The 16,412-nt window shown below is 39.2% G+C and overlaps 1 protein-coding gene across 2 annotated transcripts in view; it reads right to left on the reverse strand.

Annotated features, from left to right (window-relative positions):
* Positions 1–16,412, reverse strand: part of COL25A1 (collagen type XXV alpha 1 chain) — a 1,631,546-nt gene that overhangs the window by 337,236 nt on the left and 1,277,898 nt on the right. For both annotated transcript variants that reach the window (XM_044061344.1, XM_044061342.1), the window contains exon 17: positions 3,557–3,601. In XM_044061344.1, the coding sequence (XP_043917279.1) occupies positions 3,557–3,601 (45 nt within the window). The remainder of the gene's footprint in view (positions 1–3,556; positions 3,602–16,412) is intronic.

Genomic DNA, 16,412 nt, shown 5'->3' on the forward strand with positions numbered 1-16,412 from the left:
TAATGTGATATTTGAATTGTCCATCAAATTAAAAGTACCTCACTGGCAACTCGCTAAATAATATTTAGTGTTACAACCTGACTTATTATTGGGGCAGTATTACAGAAGTGATATGACATAACAAGGTCACCATCATGACAAGGTACAGAAGACTGTCATTGTTAATGTGAATATGTCACTGCTATAATGTATTCTAGGGTTCTGCATTTCTATGGGTGGAATTGCAACAGGAATGAGATAGTGTTGTGGATGGTGTCTGCTGTCTTGCAGTGCTGCTGCAAAACCCCATTTTCTGGTCTGCCCTTGTATAACATTACTCAGTGGTTAGATACTACCTGCTATATTCTTTATTAGATTCCCAGTGCAGCAAGAATTATTCTGAAATTTGGGAACTACATTAAGGTACGGAGTCAGAAAAGCTTAAATTGCTGTGCATCTAGCAAAATGTTTACTTTATAATTTTGCACAATAGAGCCATTGCTAACAATTTTTTTCCAACTTTAAAACTAACAGAACTAACTCCTCCAAGAAAAGGAAACCAGTCTGGTGGACCCCTGCCATAAACAAGCTATACAACAGAAGGAGGAAACTAGTACAGAAAAGAGTAAAATCCCAAGAAGGGAAGACATCCCTGATCAGTATCAGCAAAAAACTACGTTCCCTCATAAAATCATCCAAGGCTAGCTTCGAAAGAAAAACTGCCATGGACTCCAAAGGTAACCACAAGGCATTCTTTAGCTATGTCAAGAATCTAAGTGGCAATTCTCAGATCTGCTCGGAGTTAGTGCAGAATGAAACAAAATACACTGAACCGACTGATATAGCCAACATCCTGGCAGACAGGTTCAGTGCAAACTTCGCCCCCCTCTTAACCCCAAAAGGGCCCATAACTAGGAGATGCCAGACACAGTACCAGAATTGCCTAATTACAGAAGGATTTATTTACTGATTTGTTAACAGGGTATGCCCACTGGCTAGAAGGGCTATTTTTAGTGGCGACTTGGGAACACTGTCTGTTTAAGTGAGTTGTTCAGAGTCACATAGTAGGTAAATAGAAGATAAGTGAATCAAACTTTCAACTACAGGAAGTGGCTGTTAATAGCCTATAACCTTAATTCTCTGCATTAACTGCCTGACAGTCTTTCATTTTTTCCTTTGTTGGCTGGGTTAGTCTCACTAGGCTACAGGCATCTTTCACTGGATCCCTGAGGTTGTGTTTCTACTAGTAGGGGAAATTTTGTCCAGGGCAATCACTATGGAATTCTACTCCATGTAAGTAATGAAACTGAGAAATGTTTTATGTAAAAGAACCCCATTATATATCCATGATGTAGTTTGAATCAAACATGCTGTGTAGGCCCGACAGTCACCATAGTGGCACCTATATGTTAGCAGATGCATGACAAATAACCCTGGACAAGCATACAGTATTTGGACTGCAGCACAATGGCTGGCAAGCTGTTGTCGTTCATATGTACAGCCTGTTTAATGTCCAGAAATTAGATTTCTGTCAGCCCTGTGTCTGTAATGGACAACTTATAAAAAAATGCAACTATGCTTGTATGTATTCATTGTCCAGGGCAATCACCAGTTGCATCAGCAGCTGCAGAATGGCTGCACCTGTGTGCTGTTAATGTTGTCTCAGGCATATGGACTTTTCACTATGAAATTTCTGCTGGCATTCAGGTGGGGTCTATAGGTGCCACAAATGCTGTTACACTATAATGGGAATTGTTAATTTGGAAGTTTACATTAGTATATGGTGGCAATGTAAAACTTCACAGTATTGCAATATGGCATCCGTATTTTGTGCTGGAACTGGGTGCAAGCCTCAATGACCCTTCATTAACATACACAGAGGAACTGCAGTGCCTGTTTACAAAATAAGGTGCCAAATAAGTGTTTGCGGTAGTGTGCTACCTTAGGCATAAATGTTTGGGCATTAAGCCCTACTTTTGAAGAAAGGGGAAAAATTGTATTTGAAAGGTATAGTCACAAATAATTTGTTAATCTGGCTATCTGTCAAAAGTGAAAGACAGAAAGAACAAGGTGGTGGTATTTTAAAATATAAACTAGGAATCATGTAGAAAAACAAAATATTCTGAAACAGATACCAAGTCTTTTTACAGGGGCTTGTCACTTCCCACCCCCACAAAACCTTATTCTGCTACTATGTGTGCATGAAAATGAATGTGTGTGTGTGTGTGTGTGTGTGTGTGTGTGTGTGTGTGTGTGTGTGTGTGTGTGTGTGTGTGTGTGTGCGTGTGTGTGTGCGTGTGTGTGTATGTGTGTGTGTGTGTTTGCTTGCACGTGTGCATGTATGTGTAAATGGGTGGGTAAAAAGCATTTTAGTAAAGCATTTTTAGATAAAAAATATGCCTCACACACACACACACACACACACACACACACACACACACACACACACACACACACACACACACAGACACATTTATATATCCATCCTCAACCCCTTTTTCCCATTTTACACATGGGGTCGGGGTGTCACTTTAATAGTGACAATCATCTCGAGCCATATATCTCTTCAGAATTTCAAAGCTCAAAATGTTGAATTTCATATGATCGAAGTTTCAAAACTTTGAAATCCTAAACAGAGATCGGCATACAGCGCGGACCGGGAGATTTCCCTTGTCGCTCTAGTGCGATCTCAGAGTTGGTTTATTTAAGTTGCTAGGGTGTGGGGGGTGCTTGCCCCCCTGCATACACGTTTTACTGTGTTGGGTGGTGTTTTGGGGGGGGTCACAATTTCGAGATTCCAAGATCTCAAGATTCTGAATTCGATATTCTGAAACTGGAGATTCTGGAATTTCAAAATTTCTTAGTGAACCCATATATATATATATATATATATATATATATATTTATATATATATATATATATATATATATATATATATGTATATATATATATATATATATATATATATGTATATATATATATATATATATATAAACTCCAAGATACAGCAATCTTTGAATTATTATATATTCATTCCCCCATTTGCACTGTCCCACTCCCACTATTCTAACAGTTACAAATGCAGTACTCAGAATTTCAGCAGTCAGTCTGTCAACACCTTACTGATTTAACAATTAGTTGTCTTTTAGGGAAAATGATGTTGATGAAGTCACTTAGATGTTTATATTTTCCTCTTAAATATTCTGGATGTTTAATTTCTTCTGCCTGCTCTGTGGAAATATAATTATGCATATAGGAGTAAAGGTACAAAAGTATCAGCTTTGTTGCCTGTTCTAAAAAGGTCACCATTTACAGTTAGTTATCTCAACTGGATTTGTAGAATTGGGAAAAAAGAACGACTTTTAACAAAGTCCTACTCCCCCTGAACTTGGTGACTGGACTTAAATGCAGATCAGCAAGCCAAAAGGAACACATCTACTATGCATACATTCAGGTAACAGATCACATGCTAGAAAAGTATGACTGTAAACAGATACATGCCTATCATCCTACACACAGATTAACACCTGAACCACAGACAGGACTGCACAACACACAGACTACAGGTATAGTTACCTTTATTCCAGGAAGTCCAGGAAGCCCAGGTAGGCCTGGCTCACCCTATACAGGAAAACGTAAACATATTACAGAGCAGCACTTAGGTATGACCGCTGGTTAGTGACCTTACCAGGGATTAACTTGAGGGTAAATGGGTAGCATATTGCATAATCTATGGTAAATGTTACTTCTGCAAACTGATTTTTAACACAGTTCATCACCAGTTACATTCTAATAGGAGTGAGTTTGTTGCTCAGACAGGTTCTAGCTCTTTCAACAAGCATTACCCTTAAGAAAGTCTATAAATTCAGAAAATGAATAACATACATAAACCAACACTCGGGCTTCCACTCGTTGCCCCTTTTTGTCTTTGGTATGAAATCCATCTGTGGGTTAGAATCCCCTACTCTGAACTCATTCCGACTTATGAAAACCAACAAAAGTTAAAAAGCACATCACTTGTGGAAGATCTGATTGTAATCTCTCCTTCATTATCTTTCCCTTTCATTCTCTCATTGGGCTACTGCTAACTCTCATTCAGCAGGGAGATTTATATCTTCAAATGCCGTACCAGTACTAATAAGAAAGGAGAAACAAAGCAGCTTGGGATCCCTATATCCCTCTGGATGTAGGACATAGTTTCTGCTTATGGGAAGTTTCTTTCCATGCCAGTTCTATGATCTTACCCATCAGATCAAGTTTCTATCTGCCTCTCACTAACACTTTCTTATACTCCATGCAAAAGTCATCTCATCCCCAGACTTTCTGTAAATGTTTGTATAAAACCCCCATGTGCACTAAGGAACATTTCTGTAAGAAGCATTAATTCTACTTGGGTATCTAGAAATGTGCAAAAAGCTTCTGTGATATTGGATCAGGCATTTATTGTAGGTCCTTAAACAGCAGTGGCTCACAAACTGTTGATGTTGTCAGTCAATAATCCACACACTACTTACTATGCATATATTTAGATTAAACACTGATGCTTGCTCCATCTATGAATATTTAGAAGCATCCAAACTTGTTTACTTCTACCCTGTAGTAGAAGCCCAAAGACTGACAATTACGAAATTCTTTGCAGTGACTTTCACTGTAACCCACATACTCCTGGGAAGCAGTCTGGGTTATTTATGTTGTAGTTATTTGCAGAAGAGATGTGTGGATATTAAGCCTCTGTCTTCCCAACTGCATCTTGGGTAGCCATGTTCATGTCCAAACATGGACTGCCAACAAGAACAAAGAGGAAATACAGCCACCATAACAATGACTAGTTGGAGGCTCTTCCCTTCCTTCTCCATCATACTATTACATGAGGCTGCTGAGGTATGTATTTAAAATACATATGTCTGTCTGTCTCTCCATTCATCATCTATCTGGCTGTGTGTGTGTGTGTGTGTGTGTGTGTGTGTGTGTGTGTGTGTGTGTGTGCGTGTGCGTGTGTGTGTGTGTGTGTGTGTGTGTGTGTGTGTGTGTGTGTGTGTGTGTCTGCGTATATATATATATATATATATATATATATATATATATATATATGTATGTATATTCATATAAAATGTGTGTGTGTGTGTGTGTGTGTGCACGCATGCGTGTGAGGCATTAACACTTTATAGTCAGTCTTTTACCTAACACATCACCCCCCACACACACAAACACACGTGCGCGCACACACACATGAGGATCTGCATGCTTGCACACATACACACTCAAATGCAGAAACACACACACACACACACACACACACACACACACACACACACACACACACACACACACACACACACACACACACACACACACAATCTGTTCAGCCTTAACTGATCTGTTGGCATTCTAAGCACTGTTTCCAGCAGGCACCTAATATGAAATAGTGATATTGACTGTCTGTCTTTGTCAGTGAAATCAGTGAAAACTATCTTTTCAAACATTCTGTATAGTGCCTTTTATATTTATTTCATTAATATGGAATAGTCTGGAAGCAAACTATTTTATCCAGCAAACCCATTTTGAGGCTGTGGTTAAAGAGGATTTCTAGTGGCCCTGATGGATTCTGTTTTAAGCTTTTTAAGAAGCATCCAGAAATGCTGTCAGGATCCATGGTGGCTGAGATTTTGGCTTTAGCAAGCTCAATAAAGTCCTGCTCCCTCGTAATGACTGGCATCAGTAATCTTAGCACAAAAAATCTGGACAAAGCCTAAAATAATGGGGAAACAAAGGCCCAAAAATAGGGACAGATTTTAAATATTGCTCCTTTAAACTTAGAACATTGCTAGAATAACAGCATTTGTATTAGTATCCATTTTCTGAAGTATATGAAACTCAAATATATGCCTTTATTTAGTGAGTTCAGTCCTCAGTGATTTGCCAGAAAACAAAAAATTTTATGAGGAACAGACCAAAAGTATGAGACAAAAATCAGGACAGTCTGTGGAAATATGGACAGTTGAGAGGTAAGCACAGAACAACTGATTAAATCTATTTTTCATATCGTGCAACAACTGCTATATTCTTTATTAGATTCCCAGTGCAGCAAGAATTATTCTGAAATTTGGGAACTACATTAAAGTACGGAGTCAGAAAAGCTTAAATTGCTGTGCATCTAGCAAAATGTTTACTTTATAATTTTGTACAATAGAGCCATTGCTAACAATTTTTTTCCAACTTTAAAACTAACAGAACTAATTCCTCCAAGAAAAGGAAACCAGTCTGGTGGACCCCTGCCATAAACAAGCTATACAACAGAAGGAGGAAACTAGTACAGAAAAGAGTAAAATCCCAAGAAGGGAAGACATCCCTGATCAGTATCAGCAAGAAACTACGTTCCCTCATAAAATAATCCAAGGCTAGCTTCGAAAGAAAAATTTCCATGGACTCCAATGATAACCACAAGGCATTCTTTAGCTATGTCAAGAATCTAAGTGGCAATTCTCAGATCTGCTCGGAGTTAGTGCAGAATGGCACAAAATACACTGAACCGACCGATATAGCCAACATCCTGGCAGACAGGTTCAGTGCAAACTTCACCCCCCTCTCACCCCCAAAATGGCCCATAACTATACCAGAAGAATGTAGGGCCCCTGAAATCACAGACACTTAGGTTAAAACAGCCCTCTCCAAAGGCAAAAACACAGTATCAATGGGACCGGACAGTGTCCCAGGCTGCATCCTACACGAACTCAAAGATGAACTAACCCCTCACCTAAGCACACTGTTTAAACTCAGCCTCTCCACAGGCTATGTGCCCACAGAGTGGTGCACAGCAACGGTTATTCCACTTCACAAAGGTGGAGCCACAATGGACCCCAGGAACTATCACCCCATAAGCCTGACTAGCTTGGTCTGCAAAGCTATGGAGCGCATCATCATGGATCTCATTAGAAGAGACATTGGGAACCTCCAAACACTGGACCCTACCCAGTTCGGCTTTGTTAGGGGCAGATCATGCCTCCTAAACCTTGTGGACTTCTTTGAGACAGTTACCAAGGCTATAGACGAGGGAAAGGTGGTCCACACAGCCTACCTAGACCTTGCAAAGGCCTTCCACACCATTCCCCACTCAGGTATTATAGATAAGCTCACCAGCCTGAACATAAACCACTATGTCATGAGATGGGTTACCAACTGGCTCACGGACAAAACCCACATGGTAAGAGGTGTAGGAGCTAGGTCTGACTCTAAACCGGTTACAAGTGGCATTCCCCAGGGCTCAGTCCTGGGACCCCTCCTGTTCGGCATATACATCTCAGAGGTACAGGCAACCACAGGAGGACTATGGCTGACCAAGTTCGCAGAAGACTGCAAACTAGGGGCCATAATTGACTCTCCGGCTGACACAGACATCCTCCAAAAGGGTCTCGCTGAGACAGATACCTGGTGTCAGAACCATGGCCTCAGGCTAAATGCCAAAAAGTGCATAGTCATCCCCTTTGGAAAAAACAAAGTACCCACAAACTATCACATAGGTGGTAGCCCCCTAAATACGGAAGACATAATAAGGGATCTGGGGACCCAAGTAGATAGTAACCTCTCCTTTGATAATCACATTGCCAAAGTGGTTAGAAAATCCTTCTATGTGGCCCACCTTATCACAAAAGGGTTTGCATCCAGATCAAAAGAGTTCATTGTGCCCTTCTATGCATCACTCATTAGACTCATCATAGAGTACAATGGCCCATTTGGGATGTACCTTACAAGACACCTGCAGCAACTGGAAAGACCACAGAAGTACCTCACCAAGAGGATCACTGGCCTCAAGCAGATGCCCTATGCAGCACGACTGAAGAAACTCCAGCTGTACTCGGTTGCATACCGCCTACTCAGAGGTGATTTCTGCCTGACATACAAGGCCATGTCCAACCCAGAATTGATGGACATGCTCCACCTAAAGAAAACTATATCCCGTTGAGCCACATGCTCCAGGGATCTAAACCTCACCACAACAATAAGTAGGATGTACTGGAGGGATAGTTTCCTGTCCCAGAGACTTCCCATGGTCTCGAACAAGATTCCAATCTACATTAGGCAGAGCTCCTCGCTAACCCTCTTCAAGAGAAACCTTGACATGTGGACGGGAAACAGAAAGTTTACCCCAGGGATCACTTCAATGGCTCTGCTGGACAGAGGCACAGGGAACTAATCTAAGGGGGCAGCGAAATCCAACACATACCAGCTAGGCTTATAAATGCCTTTGGGCAGATAGCCTAGTACCCACCTATGAACCTTTGAACCTATGAACAGAAGAATAAAGAGTTATGTACACTGATGGTGTAAGAAAAAAACAGAATTATGTTAGAAAATGTTTCACATATGTGTTATCTTCTTTTAAAGGGGGGAAAATCTCAGAAAACTAGCACCTGTGTACTTTAGGTAAACAGCATACAACAAACATAACTAATGAAGTTCATAGGCCACTGCTGTTCAGTTCTTGATCACATGACTATCTCATAAGCAACTTTTTATTATATGCTTCAAAGTTAATGAGAGGACTTTTCTATGCCTTTTGTTTTTGATCTGAGAATATTATGAAAACATAGGCTGATATCTTATTATATCTAAACATTAAAATGGAATCTCTTATATAGGCTATAGGCAGAATTTATAAAGAAATGTCACAGGCACAACAGATCTGTCCTTCCACCAGATAATACACCTGTATAGATAATCCCCGTCCACAAAGAATGATACCACAGAATATATTAGGCACAAGTTAATTGTGAATTTCATGGAACATATACAAATCTGCTCCAGATGTATTGAGGAATCTGAGATTTATCTTCTAACGCAGAACACAAACAATTTAGAACATGAAACACAGAATGAAATGCACTGGGTGAATTCAGTATTTATAAAACATTCACTTCCAATCAACTCATGAGTGAAATAAAATGTAACTTGACAAATCAGTAAATTAGTATTAAACTTCATTTGCTTAACCTGAGCTGCAAATTTCCAGACCGTACTGAGCATTTATGGGACAGGCTTCCTAGCCCAAATAAAAACCCAATATGCACAAAAAGCAGGGAAATGCAATGCACCCCACCATATCATTTATAAATGATACAGATACGCAGTAACATCTGAAACACTTCTTAATTTAGTATCAGTACAACTGTGCAATTAAACATCTGCATGGCACATTTATTGTTTCAGTTTTGCAAGTTACACAGAACATTTCAGCATGGGCAGATATAAAATAACAAAACAGTTATTAATAGAGGTTAAAGCCATGGCACATCAAATCACATGTACTGAGATTAACACAAGTTGCCTACACTGGTAGCATAGAGGGATAAAGAACTGACTACACTCCAGGCAACCTGACTTTTGTTAGTTTCTTGGGCTTATGATGGTGCAGGAGGAGAAGATGGGTACATTTATCCTATGGGAGGGAATGCACATCCCCAGGGGCACATGCCTGCAATCTGATTCCCCTGACTGAAAGTGGGGAAATGACCACATGTTTACCATACCTCTCAAGTGTCCCTGATTTTCAGGAACATCCTTCATTTTGACTCAAATTTTAGCTCTGTACCTCTTAATCCCTCCTAAAACTGGTGACATTTGTAGAAATTATACTTAATAAATATTGACAATAATTCGAGTTATAGACTTCTTTTACTTTTTAAAATGTATATTGATTCACAGTCTTGTATTCTGTCAGTTTGTCCATTTAATTGTGCTAATATTTTAAAAGTGTCCTTGATTATCCCTGATTATTTCTGAATTTGTCCCTGACTCTGTTGTGATTTGTGCCTGACAAGTTGAGAGCCATGCATAGTGCCTGCTGTGGGTTAGCAGGGACACCCTGCTGACATTAGTCCACTGTGGAATTGGGGGTGACTCAGTGCTGACATCCACTGCGTGCTCCACCTGTAGGTTGTCATTAGACAGGGCCAAAGGGAGTGAGGCTAAATAAATAAAAAAAAAAACACCCTGATGACTGCCTTAATGATAGCCCCGTCAGTTAACCCTTACCTCTAGTAAAGGGAGTTCTAATGGGTTGACTGGCTGGGAAAAGAACTTAGGAGTGACAGTCAGCGGGGAAGAAGACTAACAAAATTCTGAGTTTGAAGAAGAAGCTACCTGATATCAGGTGGGGGGGTCAACAAACTCTCATCTGTTTACAAGTTTAGGAAAGCCATTTCCACGTCATAGAGAAGAAATTCAGGGCCTCAGGTTGTATTGTAGCAGACATACAGGAACTGTGTTAATGAACATATCTGGTTACCATCACCACAATCTCCTTCAGGGCTGCACAGCACCCAAGCTTCACAGATAATGCACTTTGAATCTACTGACCAAGGAACCAAACTTTAAGAAAATGGAACACATTACCTACTCTGTGATATATGCCGTGCACCATAAGGCATGCAATGTCTAACTATATTTTATTTCATTTATCCTTCACTGACTGGGTTATGGCCTCTTTTCAGGGGAGACCTTAGGTAGTATTTATATTATAAGGGGAAATTTGGTCAGGCATTGGGGAACTTTCTCTACTTTTTTCAATAGGTGCAGTAGGCCTTTTGCATCCAGCTGAGCTACAACTAACTCAAACAGATGGGGCCTTATTTTTTAACATTTCATCTAAAGCATGACACACTCAAGAGTGCAGCATCTTCCATTTGCTGTAATGCAGTGTCAGCAATACATTTGGCTGGGGTAGGGATAGAACCCACAGCCTTCTAAATCAAAGTCAAGTGGGTTGCTTCTTGTGTCACTGACACTGTTCTACAGGGATGGTAGGAAATTCAAAAATAGTATATTATACTATGCAGATAATTAAATGTGCAGGTATGGGCAAGGATTTGGACAAATAAAGCTGTCATCTGAGGGTCTGACTGCAGGGGCATCACTCACATGCTAATTGTACATTGAAGTGCAGTCTGAGGATACCCAATATATGAAGATGGCAGGTGCTGCTTGTATGGAGTGTTGTTGATCAAAGACACCTTATTTATTTTTTTTTAGTTATAGACATTTGTTAACTGGGTTAGTCCAGCTGGGTCAGGGGCCCTTTTTCAGTGGAGACCCGAGGAGAAAAGCTCTAGTTACAGACAGTTTAGTTTTCAATTAAAAAAACAATTACTATTAGCAGTACAATTTAAAGCAATTCACAGTGATAAGTTAAGAGTCATAACAGGGATAAGATCAGTAACACAAAAAGTACAAATAAGTACTGTACGTCAATATATATATTTTTCTTTTTACACATAGCTGATGTATAACGGATGTGGTAAGGTGTATAGCAAGTTACAGTATTTTAGGAATAGTTCAAATTATGAGGTGTGAGAAATGAAAGTGCATGAATGGGGTGGAAGGGCTATCTAGAGGTGTAATGTGATATTAGAGAAAAATATGTGGGAAATAATATGCTGAGAGGATTGTATGAGATTGTGGTAAAAAGGAATAGTATTGGAGTGGTAAAAAATATGCTGAGAAATTGTATGGGATTGTGGAATACAGAATAGTATTGGAGTTAGGTAGGGTCATGACAAGTACAAGTTTTGGTTCTAATAAAGAGTATTCTGAGTTCTTTCTTAAATTGTATAGGGTATATAATGGAGCGTAAGTGGGATGGGAGGTTATTCCATGCTTGGGATAGGGTGGATTTATATAGTAGTCTGCCGATAGTTTTTTGGGGTTGGTAGATGTAAAGGAGTTGTTGGTTAGAAGTAGGAAGTGTGCGAGTTGGTGTGTAGATGGATACCAAGGAAGAGAGGACAGGGTAGGAGGATGGTTTATAAAATACAGAGTGAATAATTTGTAACTGAGATAGAAGGAGTTGTTGTAGTGAGTTGAAGTCGATCAGGTTCAGGAGGCATGATCTGCCTTTCACAAACTCGAACTGGGTGGAATCCAGAGTTTGGAGGTTACCAATGTCTTTGTTTATGAGTTCCATGATGATATGTTCCATGGCCTTGCAGACCAGGCTTGTCAGGCTAATAGGGCGCTAGTTCCCGGGATCAGTGGTGACACACCCTTTGTGGAGTGGGATAACTGTTGCTGTACGCAATTCAGTGGGCACAAAGCCTGATGTGAGGCTATGATTGAACATGGTGCTTAGGTGAGGAGCCAGTTCATTCTGAAGTTCATGTAAAATGCAGCCTGGGATGTTGTCCGGTCCCATGGATGCTGTGTTTTGGCTTTAGAGAGTGCAGCTTTTACCTGTGTAGTTGTGATTACAGGGACTCTGCATTCTTCCTCTATAGATATGGGCCCTTTAGGGGGTGGGGGGATAAAGTTAGCACTGAACCTATCTGCCAGGATGTTGGCAATATCAGTTGGTTCTGTAATATTCGTGCCGTTGTGCTGTAACTCAGAGCAGATCTGGCTGTTGCCATTGGGATTCTTGACATAGGTATAGAATGCTTTGTGGTTGTCCTTAGAATCAGTGGCGATTTTATTTTCATAGCTAGCTTTGGAGGATCTTATAAGGGATCTCAGCTTCTTACTGAGGTGACCAGGGAGCTCCTCCACTCATGGGATTTTACTCTCTTTTGCAACAATTTCTTCATTCTGTTGTACAGTTTGTTTATGGCAGGGGACCACCAGATTGGCTTCCTTTTTTTGAAGGATAGCATCTTGGTTCTGTTTGGGATAGCACAATCCATGCACTTGTGTAAGTGCTTATAGAGTGCATTTGTGTAAGATTCAGCAGTCGTAACTGTATTGTCCATCCGCATGGGTGTCATGAAGTTCACCACTTCTGTCTTAAGAAGCATGAAGTTGGCTTTGGAGAAATGTTTTACTGTGGTTTCCTTAATGGGGGGTGGGGGTGGGATGTGGATATCAAGGGTGATTAGCTTATGGTCGGATCGGACCTTCATAACTCTTTGTAGTGTATGGGGCTTTATTTGCTCCTTGTAGTCTTAGTAACAGGGAAGAAAATCTCAGTTTTGTTGGCTTTCAAAACCATAAAACAGCGGATGCTGTCGGAAAGGCAGTGTAATGCTGTCTGTCACATTTACATTTGCCTTTAATGCCTGTCTACTGTCTAGACTTTCATAGACTGTACAGATTATTGTTTCCTAATTTTAGTCTGTTCCTCATAAGATCTGTGGATTTCAGGCAAACCACCAAGGATTAAAGTCACTAAATAATGATGTACATTTGAGTTTCAGAATTCGTATTCTTCGCATTATGCAGGTGAACACATCCTGTTATTTTTTTTACAGGAAGTGAGGGACACATTAAGGGTACAGACAGCAGTCAGAAACAATTTTTTTGCTCTGCTGCTGTCTTTTGCTGGTCAGTACTGGCAGATTCTACTGCCGAATGGTAGACCCAACTTTAACAACATAAGCAAGGAGGTGCTTAGCATTTGTTAAGGATGGGTTCTACACCACTCTGGCACTTAATTGGTTTGTCTTTTTCCAAATATTGTAATCTCCATGCTCCATGCACTACAAAAAAGATTATGGAAGTGAAATTTCTTAAATGTGGGTCAAAACTTGGAAAATCGCAATCTTGGGTTAATTACCTCACCAATCAGGTTCTTAGATTCTCCCTCTGAACGTTTGTATGATTTAGGACAACTATATATACTTTGTTTGAGCCCATCCCTCCTGCATGTTTTTTCTACTTTCTTTGACTCCTGACATTTTTGTGTAGTTCATCACCCTCCATTTCAGTTTACTGAGTCTCTATCCATCATCCCTCACACATTTTTATGGTGATAAGCTGCAAGCTACAAAAAAGCTACAATAATGTACCCACAAATACTGACAAGAAAGTTGTGAAGCCATATTTACCTACACACCATTTCTGTTATGAATTACAGATATCAGCTTTTCAAGTCCTTTTAGAAAGGAATTATAAGAAGCATTACAGCTACTATTGTCACGTTACTGTGACTTTTAAATTAGATGTTCTAACCAAAATATCCATAAGATACCTGACATTTGAACCTAAACTATATATTTATTAGATAATGCAAACGAAATCCCAATATAAAAATAAATGCCCCTATGTAGAATTGTTAAGGGGAACATGAACAAATACGGCAAAGCACATCTACTTCTTAAAACATTGATTACCTAAAATATCATAGCAAGGCTTGTTTAAAACTACGAGTTGACAGATTATCATGCAAAACCAAAATGTTTTACTTTCTCTAACATAGACTTGAAATGAGCTTTAGTGAACATAATAATTTTACAGGTCAAATAACCATGCACTAAGTAATGTAGCTGCATTGGCATAACATTCTGAATTTTCTATGTTCAGTAAAGCACTTAAATGCACACATCAATCAATCAGTCAATGAGTAACAGAACTGCATATGTCATTTATGCCAGATCTTGGAAATTATTGGATTTGAAACTTTTAAATGTTTGGCTTGTAGTTGTTGTAATGATATTGTTATGCGAGACAGTGATAAGTTTATCCATCCTGTCTTTAATAAGCAGTTTAATTTCTACTGTACAGCTACCTGCAATAGTGTGAATGTTGTTTATCTTGCCACCTGCATAAAATGTCCCTCCTTCTACGTAGGCAAGACTACTAGAAAGTTAAAGGAGCACATTATTGAGCACAAATCTGACATTCGGAGAAATAATGATAAAATGCATTGTGCAGGCATATTATACATCATATAGATCACTTTTTTTAGGTTCACAGTCATTGATTTTTTACAAAATGGTATTAGATGAGGTGATATTAATAATTTGGAAAATAAAGAATATGAATGGATTATTAGACTCCGTTCAGATTCAGAGCCTGGTCTTAACCTTGTCAGTATTAAACCTATTTTAGTGAAAATACAACAGCAAAATCTTTAGGATTATTTTCTATTTAGTTTGTTTTTTATGTCTTCTCTATAGAACTACGTGTTTTATAAAAAAAAAAAATATATATATATATATATATATATATATATATTTATATGTGATTTTTTTTTTAAATTTTAATTTAAAAGTATTATATGATTGGTTGGCTGTGGTCATGTGATAGTTGCTCTCATTTAAGTGTGATGTATGTTATGTGTATTTGTATTAGCATTGCGAAAGGGTGGTTTTGCTGCAATAAAAGTGTGTACTGACAGTGGATTTGTGATTTTGTGAAGCTGCTTTGGTGTCTTCCAGTTACCACTGTATCAGCCTTATTTAGTTTTACATGTTGGTTTGCTACAGTGGACGTCAGCGTTTGTGGAGTTTTACACAGCCAACCTGATGGATGGTAAAGAAGAAGTACCTCGCTCCATTAAGGATTTCCTGACTATGGAAAGTAGTCCTTTGCTACATCTTGTTCCGAAAGACCAGAGTCAGAGGGAGCTTTTCCTGAATGTGAGCATACCTTTGAGAATCTTTTGTTTGCTTTAGAAAGGAAAGTTGGGGCATATAAGTGATTTCAATGGCAACACTTATCTTTTCTAGTTTACTTGCAGCTGTGGGTAGTTCCTCGTGGCCTTCGCATTTTGAAAATGCCCTGTTATGCCAACGTTTATCCTGAGTTATTAAAGCGCTGGCAGCAGCTAAACCTTAAATTGAGTATGGACTATATGAACTTGATAAATTACTATTTTGTAGATGTTCAAAACAACTTAAAGGATGAAATATTAAGTTTGAAAATGATTTAATGCTTTTGCCATGCTTTTCCAGTATGGTTGGGGTATATCAGAAAATGCTGGACAGACTGCAATTACTAGATGATTGTTTAGAAGCGTTAAAAAAATGCAAACATTTAAGAGATATAAATGTTTTCAAATTGGGCCATATTTTCTCATGGCCCAAAACTGAGAATTAAATAAAACTGCCTAGTAACCAAAGGGGGCATATGTATCAGTTAGATGAGTTCTCAGTGGAAGATGACATCAGAATACTAAATGAGAAGGTGGGTTCAGCACAATCAGTAGTACAACAAGAAGACATGCATTTGGGCCCACCCCTTACATCTACATCATCCACTTTGAACAGTGGAGTTGAGGTCAATGTGGTGGAGTCAATGGGAGCATTAGCAACAGCAGAAAGGCGTTCGTGTCATCAAACATCGTTAAACCTGATTTCTTCAGGTTCGCAGATGCGTTTTCAGTTAAATTTACCAGAGAAAGTAGTCCTCTCGAAGAGAAATCAGTCGAGAGAGTGGTCGCAGCAGTGACAGAACCCAAACAGAGTCAAGAGGAAGAACAGCAGTCCAGTACAGCACAACAAGACTTTAGATATTGCGAGGAGGCAGCAAATATAATTAAAAGTACTTTGAATATCTTTAACTTTGACTTAACTGAAGTGCATTTGTCCTTATTGGGAAAAGCAGTTAAGTTTATTCCTACTGCTTGTGATGACCTGGTTAGCGTTCTGACTGATCTAAAACTATTTGTGAGAACTTTGAACTCTAAGTCCTTGTTTAAAGATGTTAATCATACAGAAACAACAACATG

Source organism: Protopterus annectens, chromosome 2.part0 (genome assembly GCF_019279795.1).
Source record: "Protopterus annectens isolate FY-2018-M chromosome 2.part0, PAN1.0, whole genome shotgun sequence".
NCBI classification, from domain to species: Eukaryota; Metazoa; Chordata; order Ceratodontiformes; family Protopteridae; genus Protopterus; species Protopterus annectens.